Source organism: Ictalurus punctatus, chromosome 4, assembly GCF_001660625.3.
Source record: "Ictalurus punctatus breed USDA103 chromosome 4, Coco_2.0, whole genome shotgun sequence".
NCBI lineage: Eukaryota > Metazoa > Chordata > Actinopteri > Siluriformes > Ictaluridae > Ictalurus > Ictalurus punctatus.
The window spans coordinates 5,861,683-5,879,133 of NC_071284.1; the positions used below are offsets into that span (position 1 = coordinate 5,861,683).

The 17,451-nt window shown below is 39.7% G+C and overlaps 1 protein-coding gene across 2 annotated transcripts in view; it reads left to right on the top strand.

Moving 5' to 3' along the window:
- Positions 1 to 17,075, top strand: part of si:cabz01090165.1 (LRR and FN3 domain-containing protein) — a 176,138-nt gene extending 159,063 nt beyond the window's left edge. The window contains exons 3-5 of one of the 2 annotated variants that reach the window (XR_006981510.2): positions 2,304 to 3,674; positions 10,808 to 11,481; positions 16,113 to 17,075. Coding sequence is in view for 1 of the 2 variants with exons in the window: in XM_017465344.3 (XP_017320833.1) it covers positions 2,314 to 3,674; positions 10,808 to 11,360 (1,914 nt within the window). In the remaining variant the exon portion in view is untranslated. Of the gene's footprint in view, positions 1 to 2,303; positions 3,675 to 10,807; positions 11,628 to 16,112 lie in introns of those variants that run through there. The other variant, XM_017465344.3, reaches the window with a different exon arrangement.
- Positions 17,076 to 17,451: the final 376 nt, after the last annotated feature.

Here is a 17,451-nt window from a genome sequence, read left to right on the forward strand (position 1 = left end):
TAAACCAATTATAAAGTATTTAAACCTATTTCTAGACATTTACAAATTTGAAATAGTTTTATTGTCTAGAAAAGGGTCTTATCTTTGGCTTATGGAAATCTTGTACTAGGAAATAATAGATAAATGTGACTATATTCACGATAAATTTACCTGATAAGTTGTCATTTTTTGCTGTGAGCCAACTATTACACTTAAAATAAATCATTTTAAATAAATTCATTAATAAATAACTCTTCATGCTTTTAACGATTTACACTTACAGCTTTAACATATCCATGATTGAACATTTTTGCTTGTTAAATGACAACATATTCTTAATCTATTTATTATTAGCTTTAGTTTATGTATTGTGTCCACCATGCTAGTCCCTGGGAATGAGTTGTCACTATAGAAACGATAACATTAATATAATCCTGTAATTTGAATTACAATCCGTACAGCTGTCAGAGCTTCTATTAATCAGACTTGAGAATTCAACAGCATTGTGGTATAATCAGTTTTACGACAAAACAATCCTTTGTACTAAAAATGAACATAGCAGGTGAGTACACATGATGCATAGTTTAGTTTAGTATCTTATCCGGACATACTGTGTTTGAGTCACCAACGCACACTGGGATGGAAGATGGCAGGTGCGGAAACCTGGCAGAGGAAATGGAGAAGTGTTATGCCACTCTTGCTGGAAGAGGAGGAGCACTGAATTCCTCTTGTGTATTGATATGTAAGGCACATCCTTTTGCTCCATCACATTCCAGACAACGTTCAACAAATATGTGCTTATATAAGGCTGATGCAATGCTCTTCGGAGTAGAAAGAGAGGGAAAAGAGAACGCTATAAAGACAGACCTTTCCTTAGTTAGTTTTGTGGATAATGGCTGTTTCTCAGAGGTGGCCATGACTTTGTGCGTAATGGAGAGTGGGGGCTTAAGCTCGCCTGGATGCACCACCATCTCCTTTCACTCCAACACTCACGTTCCAACTCCTATTCCTTTCCCTGCCATTTCAACATTTCTACACACAAAGCCCAAAGCTCGACGTTTCCCCCTGCTGACTGAGATGTGTAAAATAGCTCACTCGTTTCCTCCTCCTCTGCAGATGGCATGTCTCTTTCATCTCTCCATGCATGGCTTCCTGATATTGGTTCAAGCCGTGTATTGGCGGTGAAAATAATTACATTTATGTGCTTTTATGCAAAAGTTATTAATGTAGAAGTATATCCACAAACAATAAAGGGCCACAAATCAGATATTCATTAGCATTGGCGGCGAGTGTTAGCGCAAAATAATTACTCGTATTCACACAGCTGGTGCAACGGTCTCACTGTATCATACATACATTTGAGGGAAACAGGAGTGGGTGTCATATATTCTGACTATGACGTGGTGGAGGGCAATTAAGTTTAGCATGCTGGCAGCTCTGGATCAATCTCCCTATAACACACAAACACACTCCTCTCTTTTACTCTCTCTGCTCTGCAGTTCCTGCATGCATAAATTACAGTAGGGAGTGGCAGTGTGTTTTTTGTAACACTAGAATGCATTAAGTGATTCCAAGCATGACACACATTACTTATTCTTATCCTGTGTATCAACACTGGGGAGTGAATGCATTATCTTTAAATCCCGCACTCATCTGATTTTGCTCGTGGTAGTTTGTAATTGTGTAATCCAATGGTCCAAGTATCTGTGAGATTGAATAATTAGATTGCTTATGTATGCTTTATAATAGCTGCAAATTAGAAAGTAATTAAAAAAGACATTTTAGCAGTTTTATATGGCAAAAAAAAACATTTAAATGAATGCATTGTGATCACAAATTTAATTATATTTAGCATTTTAAATGGAGCATCCCATATGCAAATGTCATTGTGTCATTCTTTAATTGTGTGTGTGTGTGTGTGTGTGTGTGTGTGTGTGTGTGTGTGTGTGTGTGTGCGCGCGAGAGAGAGAGGGAAGAGCACAAAGTTAAGTTGATTTTGATATTGTGATAGGCTTTGATTCTATAGATGATCTACTGAGCATCAACAACCATAAACCATTGACAAATTGCTTCGAATTAGTTAATACACTGGTTGACGATCATTTCATATGTTGTTGGCAGTCGGTAGATGTATTTTTGACCGTCTGTTGTGTGTCTACATTGTACTATCCAAATAAAATAGTGTTTTGGCTCAGAATTTGGGTCTACTCTTCCCTCGGGTGTATGTATGTGTGTGAGAGAAGCAACAAGAGAAATCTAGAGTGTGTACACCACATGCATGCTAAAACCTCTTTCTCTGTGTTGGACCTCTTCTGATTTTGCAGGAGTGCAGCCATGGAGCGAGTGCTCTTGTGCCTGTCTCTGTTGGTGCTGCCCATTGCAACTATGCTGTGCCCAAAGCGTTGCACCTGTCAGAATCTCCTACCTTCCTACACGGTCCTGTGTGCGAAGACTGGCCTGCTCTTTGTGCCACCCAACATCGACCGACAGACAGCCGAGCTTCGGCTCATGGACAACTTCATCACCACACTCCGGCACCGCGACTTCGCCAATATGAGTAGCCTCATCCATCTGACTCTGTCTCGCAACACCATCAGCCTCATCCTGCCCTATGCCTTTGCCGACCTGCAGGAGCTCCATGCGCTGCACCTTGATGCCAACCGGCTCACCACGCTGGACGACACACATCTGCAAGGTCTGGTCAACCTGCGCCACCTAATCCTTGCCAATAACCAGCTGCAACATATTTCCCATGGAGCCTTCCAAGACTTCCTAGAGACTCTCGAGGATCTGGATCTGTCCTATAACAACCTGATAAACGTCCCATGGGACACCATAGCTCTCCTTGTGAGCGTCAATACACTTAGCTTGGATCACAACCTCATCGAGTTTGTGCCTGAGGGCATTTTTTCCAACCTGCACAAGCTAGCAAGGCTGGATATGACCTCCAACAAGCTGAAGAAGATTCCCCCGGACCCGCTGTTTCTGCGCATACCAGTTTATGCAAAAACAAAGGGCTCACCACTAACTGCACTGGTGCTAAGCTTTGGTGGAAACCCACTGCACTGCAACTGTGAGTTGGTGTGGCTGAGGCGACTGACACGGGAGGACGACCTTGAGACATGCGCCTCTCCCAAAGAACTAGCTGGGAAGTACTTTTGGACCATCCGTGAGGAGGAGTTTGTGTGCGAGCCACCCATGATCACACGCCACACTTCTAAGATGTTTGTAATGGAGGGTCAAGAGGTAAGCTTGAGGTGCAGGTCTGTGGGAGATCCTGAACCTACAACACACTGGGTGAGTCCAGATGGCAAGCTGATTGCAAACACCTCTAGAACAACTGCCTATGAGAACGGCTCTCTGGACATCCTTACAGCCACTGTGAAAGATTCGGGTGTGTTTACCTGTATAGCGTCCAATGCGGCTGGAGAGGCCACGGCCCCTGTAGAACTTGTGGTGAACCCCTCACCACATTACGACCCTAAACTCGAACCAGAACCAGGACCCTCAGATATGCCCACCTCCATCAAGTCAAACAGCAGTGGGGGGCAGACACGAGTGGAACAACGGGTTAGTGTGACCGAGATAACAGCCACATCAGTAACCATCCGCTGGCCTTCACAAAGCCATATCCCTGGGGTTCGCATGTACCAGATCCAATACAACAGCTCCACGGACGAGATCCTCATTTACAGGTGAGTGTGACTTGCTTTTCTGATTTATGATTTATAACAGATGGTAATATTTTTTGGAATAGGATCTCTACAGGGGATCACTGTGCGACATTTACTGCATCTGTCAGAGTTCACAGAATCCACAGATCTTCACTGTCTTACTCATGATCAGCTAAAGCTTAGGTTTCAGTTAAGTGTCATACTGAGAAATAGAATATTCCTATGGCTTGTTTGTTATATTTTTGAAGCAAATGTCAGATGAAAGATGTACTTTTCTTTGCAGTTTATCTACTTGTCGTGTGTTTGGGGAAAGAAGTAGAACAAGAGGAAGAATTGTTATTCTTGTGCTTTAAACTTATTGCAAATTGCATAAATTTCGCCGTAATGAGACAGTTAAAATTATTTCATTTTTGAATAAATAAAAATAAATTATGTATTTTTACTTATTAAATCAGCATGGCTTGTATTTTTGCCAGTTTATTAGCTAGTAAGTAATTTCACTAGCCAAAATATTGGCATTACAAATGTATTAATTGTTAATTAATTTATTAATTTATATCTCGTGCATGATGTTGGAATAAAATTTCTGAGCTTTAACATTAGCAGGGTCAATATACGTATCTAAATGACTTGCAACTTTTCAGCCACTTTTGATTGAAGCTTCTGGGGTTACACTCTTATAGAAATCGGAGGGGTGTGTGTGTGTGTGTGTGTGTGTGTGTGTGTGTGTGTGTGTGTGTGTGCATAAACCACTCAAAGGCACCTTTCTACACATTTCTACAAATGATTTATCAAGTTACCCTTCGAGAGAATCCCTGCATTCTTATTGGCATACAACCATACTAAACAGCATCCAAGATTAGAATTAGTGTGTCCGAAAATGTAGTATGTTAAAACGAGTATCCCAAAAGGTACCCGGATGGTCTACAATGTCAGGTAAATTTTTGATTTGTGTATCTGTGGACACTTTTTCAGTTAATATTGCCAACAATTCCTTGCATTATGGAGGAGGAGTTTTGTGAATGTTGGCCAAATTCAAGGATGCCTTTTAGAGAGTTGTAAATGAAATGGGGAAAAAGAAATCAAAGGAATGATAAATTAAAGTATATAGTATCAATTATATAAGGAATAATGAATGAAGAAAAGCTGAAATGCAGCACGGAGTTTGTTTACGGTGACGGTGTTCTCCTTTCTACTCACAAAAAGAGTTCATACTTTTAGTACATAGTACATAATAAATTTAATGGTTACTGGGTTGATAAACAGATAATGTATGCTACAAACACTGTATACAGCAGGACATGCATTAAGCCAATAAATGTGGTCTAATGGTTCACCATATTGGTAAATTTTCATTTGGATGGTGCATTTAGCTTTTTATTCCTTTCCAGTATACCATCATAGCTCATCAAACTGTTATGACCTATCTTCAGAAATAGCTTAAAGTTTATATTCTTCTATTCGATTAATAAATTGATTCTCCATTTAGCCTGCGGGGAAATGGGCCTATTGTTGGCTTTCTGCTGCATTTTTTCCCCCTATTTAGTTTAGACAGAACCATCAGAATCAATGCAAATGACCTTAAATGAAGGCAGACTGCATGGCGACACAACAATATGATGAAAGAGTATTTGCAAATGAGTGATCCAGCAGATATGTTTCTATATAAGAATGAAAGGATCATTTCCAGTGGAACTATGAGATCTGGTTTTGTATGAGGACAATCATGAAGCATGATGATTCTCGTCATTTGCATACAGATGAAAGGAAGAACACATTAAAAGCAACTATGGTCTGATAAAGTTTGCACAAGGGGAAAAAAATGACCTCAAAACCAAGGCAAAACCACAGTGTTTTTCCAGTCTTTCTTCTTTAAAGCCAAACTTTCCCCATCACTCTTTTGCACAGCTCATTATTCTTAAACCACACACAGAGGAAGGAAATAAAAACACAAGCTGTAAATTAACTGTTTATCCTCACCAGTTACAACCAGCCATGATTTACACTGGCTTCAAAAACTTGTGTGCTTTGCTTTCTCAGTTACTGAGGGGAAAAAAACAACAATTTAATCTGTCTTTCATAGCATTGAGGTCTATTTCCAGATGTTTTTAATTCAAAATTTATTTGCTGTGTAAAACGTCAACAATAATTTTCTTTTCTTTTTTTCTTTTTTTTTTTTTTTACATTCAGTGATTCCTCATTGAAAGCATCTGTAAGGGAATAATTAATTTCTGCCATGTCTCCATGGACAGATTAAGAACATAAAAAAAGATGCACACCAAAAGCGATTTGTTGTTACTTATGCAAAAAAGAAAGGGAGTCACTTGTTTTTTTGATGATAGCAAAATAAAAGTGTTGTTCAGAATCAATTAAATGATGAATATGTTAATACCAGGCTCCATCCTGATAGATGCTGAGAGAATAACTGAGGAGGAGAATAACTGAAGTTGATATGGTGGTCAAGATAAAGAAATGAAAAAAGGCACTGGTGACGAATAAGCTTGGATTTATAAAGTGTGTCCTGTTGGAAAAGTAGAAAGTTAAAGTAAGAATGCAGATAAAGACTTGGGATGTTGGAAGTCAGCGTTTGAAAAGCTGGTGAGTCTGATAGAAGGAAGGGAGGAGAAGATTGGTGAGATTAGAGTGGATAAAGTAAGAACAGGCGGCAAAGTATAATACAGCTGCTTATAATCCGTAGAATCTTTTTTCCATACTGAAGACTGGAAGAAAGATTCTGAGTGATAGTTCCAGGAGGTGTTTGAAGGCAGAGGCAAATGTCAGGGATCCTGTGGGTACATGAGCCATATGATAGAGTTGTGTGTTGGTGGAGGGTTTGAGCTGTCCGGGTTAAAGAGAAATGGTGCTGGCTGAAGTGTGATGATTAGGTGGGCTTGCCAGAAAATGCTACGATCAGTTGTCAACTGTCAACATTTAAAAGCCTCCCACCATTAATTTTTCTCCATCTCCTTTCCCTGTGTGCTGCGAACAGGTAATTAAATGGCACGACTTCCAGCACATTATGATAGAACGCCACATTTCTGACATATACCAAAAGTAGCTGACTCTGTCTGACCCCCCTACCCACCCAACCCCCTCTTGATGCATTTGGTGACAGATCAGTGTCAGGCTCAACACCTTGGTATCTGGAAAGGAAGGAAGAATAACTTATATGTCCATCAAATGCTGTGCTAAAGCTTCTGCAGCCGTCACACAGAAGGCTTAGTGTGTCACCTCATTAGAGTGTGACCTTGGGAGAACAAGACAGTTTGAAGAATCTGGGTATATTTAAATTCTGTTCAGTCAAAAATGCACACCTGCAAACCCCAAAGAGGTATAATGTGTAGTCCTGCCAAAGTGGCTGGGGAATGTGGGAACGTAATAAGGCAGTAAACAGTAAAAATCCTCACACAGCACATTTTCAATTACAAATTGCTTGTATAATGTCCCTCATGGAAATAATGAAATGTTTCCACATGGCTGAAATGGTCATTGTTGATCTGCTGCTGAGACAGTTTGAATGCGTTTTTGCACTGGCTGTTCAAACAAATAAACTGTTAAACCACTGTCTAATTAGCAATAGTGTCGGATTGAACATTTTGCTGTATAGGCCTGTTTTAAACTTTTTTTCCTCTTTAAAAACTGAAAAGTGAAAGTGCTTTCAGTTGTACTTGTATATGTACTTGTCTGATGTTCGCTAAGCTGAAGATACAATGATCATTTTTATTTCACATTAATGAACTCTGTTTAATTTGACAGAATGCAAGGGCGTCTAGTCAGAACATCTTTCAAGTGGGAAAATCATGGCAAGATGAGAGCGCTGGCTGAAAGATTACTAATGAGTTGAGGGAAGGTGGGCGGGGCTTTCAGTACTGGAGAATTCAAACCACCTACTCAACTGTCAGTCATTCCAGATTCATATGTTAATTGGCTAATCTTCTGGGGGGGGGGGGGTTAAGCCTGCTCTTTTGGTGTATCTTGAGTGATAACTGGTACCAGCGTATTGTGCATCGATGCGTAAATCCAGCACCATCAGCACTATTTCCGCTACTGTACCTACTGTACTGTACACAATTTAATTTTATTTGATATGCAGAATATACGGCGAGTGCATGTTCATCTTTGCCTGGGAGCAAAATGATTGCTCTGACTTGTAGACTGAGACCAGAAAAAAATGTATCCAGTCTTTGATGCTGCTAAAAAAAATGACCACATATTTATTTACCACATATGTAGTCTTTGAGTAAAGTGATGATATTTCCACTTCCTTTTTATTGGCTGTATGTGACTGTTAAGAGCAACAGTCTGAATGCATCTCCATTACATCAACTGTTGTAGTGGGCACTTTAAATGATGATGCGTGTCAAATGTGACTGAAATATGCGATACGCAACCTCGCCTGCTCCAACCATTAAGCAGGAGTACTTTCTGTATGTGTGATTACCTTCACTGTCAAGTCAAGCCCACACACACACACACACAGGGCAAGCAGGTCTTCATCGTATCAGCCCAGTACACCAGGTTGTGCGGCTGTGCTTCTGATAAATAGAAATGAAGCATTGGTGGTAAAGGCTAGACAGAAACTGTCCCTCTCTCTGAATAATGCATGACTCAGACAGCCCGAGACTAACCTGCTCACAGAGCTCACATTCTATTTACATGCAGACACAGTGCACAGAAGTGTGCTATAATGTGGAGGTCAAAATTAATTTGAGCAAAAGTTGTAGGGTCAGTTGTTCACCTGTGATGGCTGGGTGTTAACCTTAATCGTCCTCTGCACATCCAAATATCTTCTGTAAAAATTGTTCCAATTTATTTTAAAGTGCATGCACTCTAGTGAGTGATGAACAGTCTGGCAACCATTCATTCATCTTCACTAAGCACTGGTCAGAGTCACTGTGAACCCAGAACCTATCCGAGGGCTATTGGACGTCAGGCAGAAATACATCCTGGATGGGATGTCAGTCCATCGCAATGCACTAGGCACATTTATTCATGCCTAGGAGTAAATTCAGAGTAGGAAGGAAGAACCTAGAGGAAATCCACAGAGCCACAATGAGAACATGCAAAACTCAACACAAACAGTAACTCGAGCTCAGGATCAACCTGGGAACCCTGGATCCTTTCACACTGCCAGGGATTTTTGAATTGATTCTAGCTTCATTGCTTCACTGATAGCACCGAGCTCATGCAATAGCCATCTACAAATGCAAATCTTTTTTTTGGTCCATAATTTATTTACATGTATTTCCCAATACTTAATTACTGTTTGTATATGGTGAAGTTCTCACATTCTAACAAACATAAATAAAAATATCTGCTAAAGAGAAAGGGACATCTCTGTGGTGCCTTCTTCTCTTTAAATGGCAACTAAAACAAATAAGCACTAACATCCAGTCAATCATGGCAGTTTCCCAAAAGGATCACAAAGTGAAAATCTTCAGTGGGAGAGAGAGTGTTCAGTGTGATGCTCACGCTACCGTTTAACAATGATTTTTTGTACTGCTTTGGAGGGAATACTAAAAGGAATGGCTGCATTTGTTTACATTTCAAATTTTCAAAAGGTAGCTTGAGCTAACCTGCTAAATTCCATGAACATTTATTGTTAGCTAGTTTGTTTAATTGTACAGTTCAACACTAGATACTAGTGCACTAAGCGAACCCACAACATAAGAGAGGTTTATCCAAGTGTGTAGTTTTTAAGCTATAAATCTCAATAATTTTCCCCCCTATCTCAACTGTCTAATGAGAACGAAAGATCGATAACATTTCAAATATCACGAATTCCCCCTTTCTGCTGATTGCGAATTTTACGTTTGGTTTACGGTGCCATTTAAATTGGTTTTGTTCTGATTCTGGTCCTCACTCCACCCTTGTCCTGTCATTGTTCTGTTCTCTAATTGTGTCCTCCATTCAGCCATTAGGTAGTTTATAGTCTCTTTCTACCCTGTTGTTCCTTTGTCTTCTTGCAAAGTCTACCCTGCATCCCAATTGGCATACTATCCATACTAAATAGTATCCGAGATTAGAATTTAAAAATGTCTCAGATTGTAGTATGTTGAAATGAGTATGTCAAACGTGCCCGTATGTTTTTTTTTTTTCCTGGGAAGTGGGGATCAATGGATACTTTTTTCAGCTAATATTGCGTACAACTCGTTGCGAGTAGGAGGAGGAGTTTTGTGACTGTTTGCTTTGCCGAATTCAAGAATGCGTTTTAGAAAGGTGTAAATGAAATGTGGAAAAATAAATCAAGAAAATTATCAATTATATTCGATAGTATAAATTATATAAGCTATAATGGAAAAGGCTGAAATGCACAAAAAGAGTACATACAAAAAGAGTACATACTTTTAGTACATAGTATAAGTATGCCAACTGGGAAGCAGGGCTAGTTTCTTGTGTTTCCTTGCCATTGATTCTTGTACAGCTTCCTGGGTTTCACCCTCACTCATGTTTTCATTGTTGATTTATGAACTATCCTTGTTTACTCCTGTCTGCCTGTGATTTGAACCCCATTATAGATTATGCCAATGATTTATGGATTTCCCCCAAATACACAACACATGAGTGATTATGTAATTACTGATGTGTATAAATAATACAATGTCCTAGGATACCCCAGAAGGAGCTTCTTTTAAAATAAGTGAATAGTGCATTAACGAGACAAAGTATGAGTAAAATCAGTGTGTTGTCACTTACCTGTATAAGCACAGGAAGAAATATAACTTTAGTTGCCTACAGTCTCATCATTGATGTCTATTATTATCGTTATTTATGTTCAAGTGACAGCTGTGCTATTAAGGAAACAGCAGTGTTCTTATTTTCTCTTTCACGCTGCAGTGTAGCCAATTAGGCATCGACTGGCCAAAACAACACCATGCTTTGATATGTTTTTCTCTAACTCATCTCTGCGTTCATTTAGGAAGCATGATCAATACTGCCAACGCTACAGAGAGTCCAATAAAATGTTGAAAATGTAATTCAGTTGAATTGATTGCTCTGTTTAACTATTTTTTTTTTTTTATCTTTGCACAGAAATACATCTCAACTTTACATTTAACTTTCTATAATCAATAGCATACTGTAGTTTTGTGCTTTGGTCTTGTTCTTAAGTCATAACTCAACCCACTCTCCCCCCCAAAATTTCTTTCTCTCAGGATGATTCCAGCCTCATACAAGCTGTTTCAGTTGAGTGACCTGGCCTCTGCGCGGGACTACGATCTCTGTGTCTTGGCCGTTTATGATGATGGAGTCACTGCCCTCACAGCTACACGCCTCGTCGGCTGCGTGTCATTCAGCACTGAGCGTGAGTACCACCACTGCCGCTCGCTCCATGACCAGTTCCTGGGTGGCACCATGATCATCGTCATTGGAGGCATCATCGTGGCCTCTGTGCTCGTCTTCATCTTCATCCTGCTAATGAAGTACAAGCTTCACAGCCAGCACTACAAGCAAAAGGCAGAGCGCGTCAGCAACGTGTGTTCACAGACCAACGGCGGCCAGCAAGGAGCGGCGTCTAACCCTCCACCACCCCGCTCGTCCTCTTCCTCCGCTTCGGCAAGTAAACCATCCATCCTTCTCAGTCAGGAGAGGCCAGAGAGTTATGGTGCTCAGGAGGGAGGCTATGGGGCACTCAAAGGCACCACAGTGGTGGACTTAAATCCAGAATATGGCAAGTCATTCAAAGAAGAAGACTCAGTATCGCAATAACACAGGGTCAAATCCCACCCCTTCACCCTCTCCTCCTCCTTCCCATCTTCTGTTGTTTTTTTTGTTTTTTTTTCTGGTGCTGGGGTGTCTCTGCCTTACAGAGGATTTCCTCATGTCCAAGGTAAGATGTGTTTCTGTGATTTGTTTGTTAAGCAGTAGCATCAGAGCAAAATAAACGTTTAGGATTTTATTTTTATTTCTTTAGTAGTAGATCAAGGATGTGTCAAATATTGGCCTGCCATGAGTTATAACCAGCCCATGAGGTCAAATAATCAATACACATTACTTACCATGTTTGTTTGTTTATTTTTTTTTGGGGGGGGGGTCTATACTTTATATGTCTCCTCATTCTTGCTTCTAGATCGTGAATGAACCAATCTGAATCGCCCGACATTCTTCCAGGGAGCTAACATTAAATGCGGCATTCAACAAAGAATGGACTGTAAAACACTTTCTTTAAGGTTTACCAAAAATGCAGTACCAGCTAGCAGGCATACTAACTATGCTAGCAAACAGTCATGAAAGGAATGGTCTAATAAAGCATCTGAACAAGCTGCTAGATTACTTTCCTTGGGGGGGTGGGGGGAATTCCACCCTTCTACTATCCCTGAGGCAATCCAACACAAAGCAAGCTACTTGCGTCCATATAAATGACTAAACACAGCAAGATGTTAAGTTTTTGAAGAAGTGAATGATGAAAACCGCAGATTTTCTTTGAAGAAATCGAGAGCAAATTTGTATTGATAAGTTTATCACGCAGTTACCGGTTTTGCTGAGGTAATCGAAGAGCAGTTGGCTTCCGAGCTGAACAAGACAGTTGGGAACTACCAGGGCTGTTAAATTGTATTGGCTGAAAGTACTGATGCTTGAAAAAAAAAAAAAAAAGAAGTGATCAGCTGCCAATGTCATTAATCATGAGGCCTTCTGGGCGAGTGTGCTTCTCTCGGTGGGAACATTTAACTGATAAGTGTGAAGTGCATTTTAAATTTACATAAGGCAGCGTTTATCTGTAATAGCGATAGACATGACCTGTTATACCATTTCAAATTTACATATGGGCCACGAGCTTGAGATTTCAAATGCTATAGAAGGTTGCTTCTGATTGATCGATTTCCTGCCATATTTTACACTTCAACATGAGCAGCATAGCAAAGAAGGAGAGTTTCTCTCTTTTTAATTTGCTCTTCAAATGGAGACACATGCTTGAGTAGACACATGAATATTTTTTCTCACTTGTAAAGGTAACGAGTCTTCAATCAATATTTGTAATAATTACTGTTTGTTATTAATAATACAATACGAAAAAGAAAAGAGAAGAAGTTTTCTAGGCACCTGCATGTACTGGCATATTATGTCCCTTTGTTATGATTATGCCTGCTGGAGAATAGCAAGCATATTCTTTGCAAAGGGTTAGCAAGGCGAGTAAGTATCTGCATGAAGCGGGGGGGTGTATGTGAATAAGCTTTACATCGCAGCATTACAGCTCCACAAAGGAAATGATGAAAATCCCTCCATTTGAGCTGCTACTGCTGCTGCCTCGGCCCCCGCCTACATGTCTAAGTGCTTGTGGGAATAAGCAATCATGATAAAAATCACAAATCTCTCACAGCACATAAACCCATACAGAGAGCTAGGGATGCTGGCGAAGAATAAGTTTCCCACTTGGCTTGCCACTCGTCCACCTGCTGGCTTCTCTCCTCCTTTCTGGGAAACCAATTACCAGTGCCCTGACCACCCTAGAGACATTAGTTTTTTATTTTAGTTATAGCTCTGTTGCAGCTAAGAGACCATTCTCCTCCACATCTACACTGCTTGAGCTTGAATGGAGCTCTGAGTTTGACTGGAAGGCTGGGTTGCTTTTGCTTTTCTTGGGGTTGAGAAAGGATAATGGCTGTTAGTTGAGTCTTTTGACCTTCCACATTACCGCTTTCTGAAGGAGCCAGGTCCATTTAGCATTGGTGCGTAGCCCAGGAGGGCCCTCTCAGGGAATTGGCTTCCACAGAAGTGCATCTGTGGAGGGCATGAAGTGGATTTAAGATGGTGAAATAGGTGGTTCAGTTATGAAACCATGCCTTTTACTGACAGAAATGAATTCTAGCATGACTGACAGGTAAAGGATGTCAGGTTCAGTCAGGGTCATGATCTGAGGGAAGGAGAAATTTCAAAAACTGTGCCTGGCTGCTGAAAATCAATGAACGACAGTCATATTCGCAGAGTGATTTATTATGTGGACAGAGTTAAAGAGAGTTTTGAGTTTCTTTTGCACTTCACAGGGTTATCAGGTTCAGAGGTTTAAATACGTGTCCTTTTAGGAATTTGCTTTGCAGTTTAAGATTTAAGAAAGATGACCATCATCAAATAATACTGCCTTCTTTATGTATTTTCACTGTGTAGCTGCAATAAATTAATAACTTGAATGCAGTGGGAAAAATGGATGAATGGATCACTGTGTTCTCCAGCACACCTGGAAGGGATTTTCATTTCTATCTCAGACTGAAAAAGAGAAGGTAGATAGAGAGGGCATTGCAAAGAGCTGCAGGATGATGGGGAAAAAGTCATGAAGGAAGAAAATCATATGATGCAGGAGATAAGGAGGCATTATGATATGGAGGGGAGAATAAGACGATAAAGGGTGAGAGAGGTCGTACAGGCAGAGCAGAAGGGGTAAAGCCATCGAGTTGAGGAGATATGGAGACAAATGGACTAATCTTTAAGGTGAAGTCCCACTGTGAGAAAGATGTGGAATGGGGGGTAATTACTATTGTTTGTTTGCCGTCTAAAGTGGGCCACAATCTCCTCACTGTCTCCTTACCAACAGCACTTCCCACCCAGAATCCCTCCTGACTGCAGCAGCACTAAAAATAGCTAACTGAAGAGGGCTTAGTGCTGGCTTGCTGTTGCCTGCAGATAGCTACCAGCATGAAAACCCTTTCTCTGCTCTTGCATTGTTAACTCAGCACTCTGAAATGTATGAATGGCTTTCCCCGTAGTAAGTACTGATTGATAATAAGGGTTGAAGCTAATGAAGGTGGTTTAGGGGAAGCATACCGTTTATCATAGGCTTGTTTAGTGGCTGCTTCGTCAGTTATTCCTGCCTAGAAAAGTTGTGTTTAGCTGAGCTAAAAATTCCTGCCTGATTTAGAAGTTTCAGTAAGGCTGATTCATGTGCGTATGTTGATAAAAATGTTGATAGTCACACAAAATTATTTAACATGACCAATGAAAGCGTCTCCTAAGAGTGCTGTGCACTAAATCTTCCAGTAATGCAGCTCAGCCACTGCAGCGTGTCTGCTATAACAGACCTGCCCTAACTCCTCCACTTCTCATATGGAAGCATTTCTTTTGTCATAACTCACTTACTATTCTGATTTGACTTAATTTGTAGAGTTCTTCTGGATTGTTTTCTTTCAGTTCAGGAATATGAAACAGCTGCGTTTACATTCGATTTTTGAGCATGATCAGGGGCGTAACCTGGCCCGGGCATTCGGGGCTGCTGTTCTGAAGATTTTTTCTTCAGCCCAGAATAATTCTCCACTTAGAGCTGTTTGTAACGTTGTAACTGAAAGTCAGTAAAAGAAAATGGCAGTGTTGTAATATTGTATCTTCAGTGAATGGAGTTTTGTATTTTATCTATAGTGAATGGAAGGAAGACCAATCAGACAGGGTTTCCAGGAAAATATGTGGAAATACTTGTTCCTTATTGGCTGACGGGTGTCAATTCTGTTCAATGCTAGCTCACACAGTCAGTCAGTGTGTGGGGAAAAATGGATATACATAGATTTTTTTTTTTTTTTACCAGTAAATGGGTTGAAACTGAAACACTTACATCTTCTCTTGCTGAGCCGGGAATACAAGATCTGTAGTTTGCATGGCACTGTAGCAGCTAAACCCATACAATGACAGCTTAGTTGTGCCTCCCCTCGGCCAGTGACACTAAACTAGCCTAGTCCTGTGTTAGATACCAAAAAGTTTTAGATTTTATCAGTCTGGTAGTCTTGCAAATGCAAGTTTTATGATAAATCTAACTTTTTGTCTGATCATACATTGACAGCTAAGTTACCACAGATTCCATAAAACAAAACTGTAGGGTACTAGCTGAGCTGATAACAGCCTATTTAGAAGTATGTTTATAAAAGTTTTTGATTGAGAAGAATCTGGGCTCAGCCCCGAATGATTAACAATCCAGTTAACGTCCCTTGTGCGTGATTGAAATAAATAAGTGATATTAGTGAGTCTCCATGTAAAACATTTACACAAACTCTGCTCTTCTAGGACATGAATGTTTTTTTTTTGTTTTTTTTTCCCAAACTCACTGGATTTTCACACAAATACAGCTTGTGAAAATGCTCCACCGAACGATTTCCAGCTTGATAAATGAGGCCCAAGGTTTTTAGCATGCTGAATTTACCTTCCATATGCTGCTCATTCGCAGATCTGTTGAGTCATGCATATTTATGAAAGGCTTCAGCAGAACTCTGGGACGATCTGCAGGGATGAAAGTGGACAGTCAACTGTTGTTGTAAATATTGAATTATATTTTTGACTCGATGGCATGTTAGATGTCATGTTAGAAAGATGCATCTGAAGGATGTGATGTAAATGCTAAATAATAAACCATGAGGTAAATTTTCGAGATATATTTAAATTTTAGTTGAGATTTTGTTTTGAGTTGTCTTACCACAAACTGTGCAATGATTCATGTTGTTTTCAGGAGACAGCTGTCTCTAACACCTTTACTTCTTGTCCTCCTAGGCAAACTCAGTCTAGAGGGAAAATTAAATTGCCTGGGATTGGAACCAATAAGAGGAGGAGAGGTGGGTGGAAGCCAGTAACTGTTTTCAGTCCCTTATGCAAGCTTCAAACAATGGATATTAATGAGCCTGTTTGGAGCATATGGGCAAAATGTTGTCCTACACCAAGGCCATCACTCTTAGAGAAAATAATATGAAAATATGACCATCACTATTGGACAAGTGAACGCATCACTAATGGAATCTGTTGCTACTCTTTCACAAACCTGTGGAAACTAAATGGACACCATGATTCATTCATACTATTCAGTCACCATAGGATGTCCAGGCTGCAGCAAATGCAGAGTCAAAGGAATGTTCTGAAATATTTCACATTTCTGAATGGAATGTGAAATGTTCCCATTTGATGCGTAACGCTCTGTGGAAATCCAATATTCACACAGGACATTGAAGTACAGACATGCTGATAGAAAGTATCCATTTTGGTGTACTTTTGGGGCACTTTATGATATTCCACTCTTCTACTCTCTCTCAATCACTCTGACTTTTCTCCCTTTTAAAGGGAACTGGACATTGGACATTTATTCAACTGGTAATCAGGCATGGTTGTACATGTGCATCGGAGATTCTTTAAAACAAAACAAAACAAAAAAAAAGACATCACCAGAGTTTTCTTAGTCACCATGCACTGATGCATTTATATTTCACATATATCAAAGAGGAAAACAACATTTTAAGAGCCCAGACACTGACCTTCATAGACATTTAAGATCACATCCAATACAAAAACAGGCCTCTTCGAAAGGTTGCCTGATGAAATAAATACTGTTTCTTTTTTTTTTTTCCTCCTCCAATTAACTGTGTATGTATTTGTATGTGAGGTAAACCTTCAGCCATCTCTGATTTGAATTACACGTGAAAATAATAGTCCTCGGATGGAATTTTATGCTTTCATAGATACTACATGTGGATTTATAAAGAAATAAAGTATTTTTCTTCTAAATGTGTGAAATTTTTTTTCCCCTGTCTGTCTTCATATATGATAAAAGTTTATTCTTATATTTCTGACAAATGATCAGGGGTGGAAAAAGAAATTACACGCAAGTGAAAGTATAGATCATTTAACAAACTTTTAAATGTACTCCATTATTAAAAAGTAAAACGTACACGATGAAATTATGTTCGTCATGTTTTTGTTTTTTTGTCTTTTATGTGAAAAGCACTTTTTATTGCTTGTTTAAAACTTTTTGTTTTGCAATTTAAAGCGACTTTTCCATTTTGCCTAAAAGACATCAGTTAAGCTCTTTAAATTCTAATTTGCTGGTAATATGCATGACTAA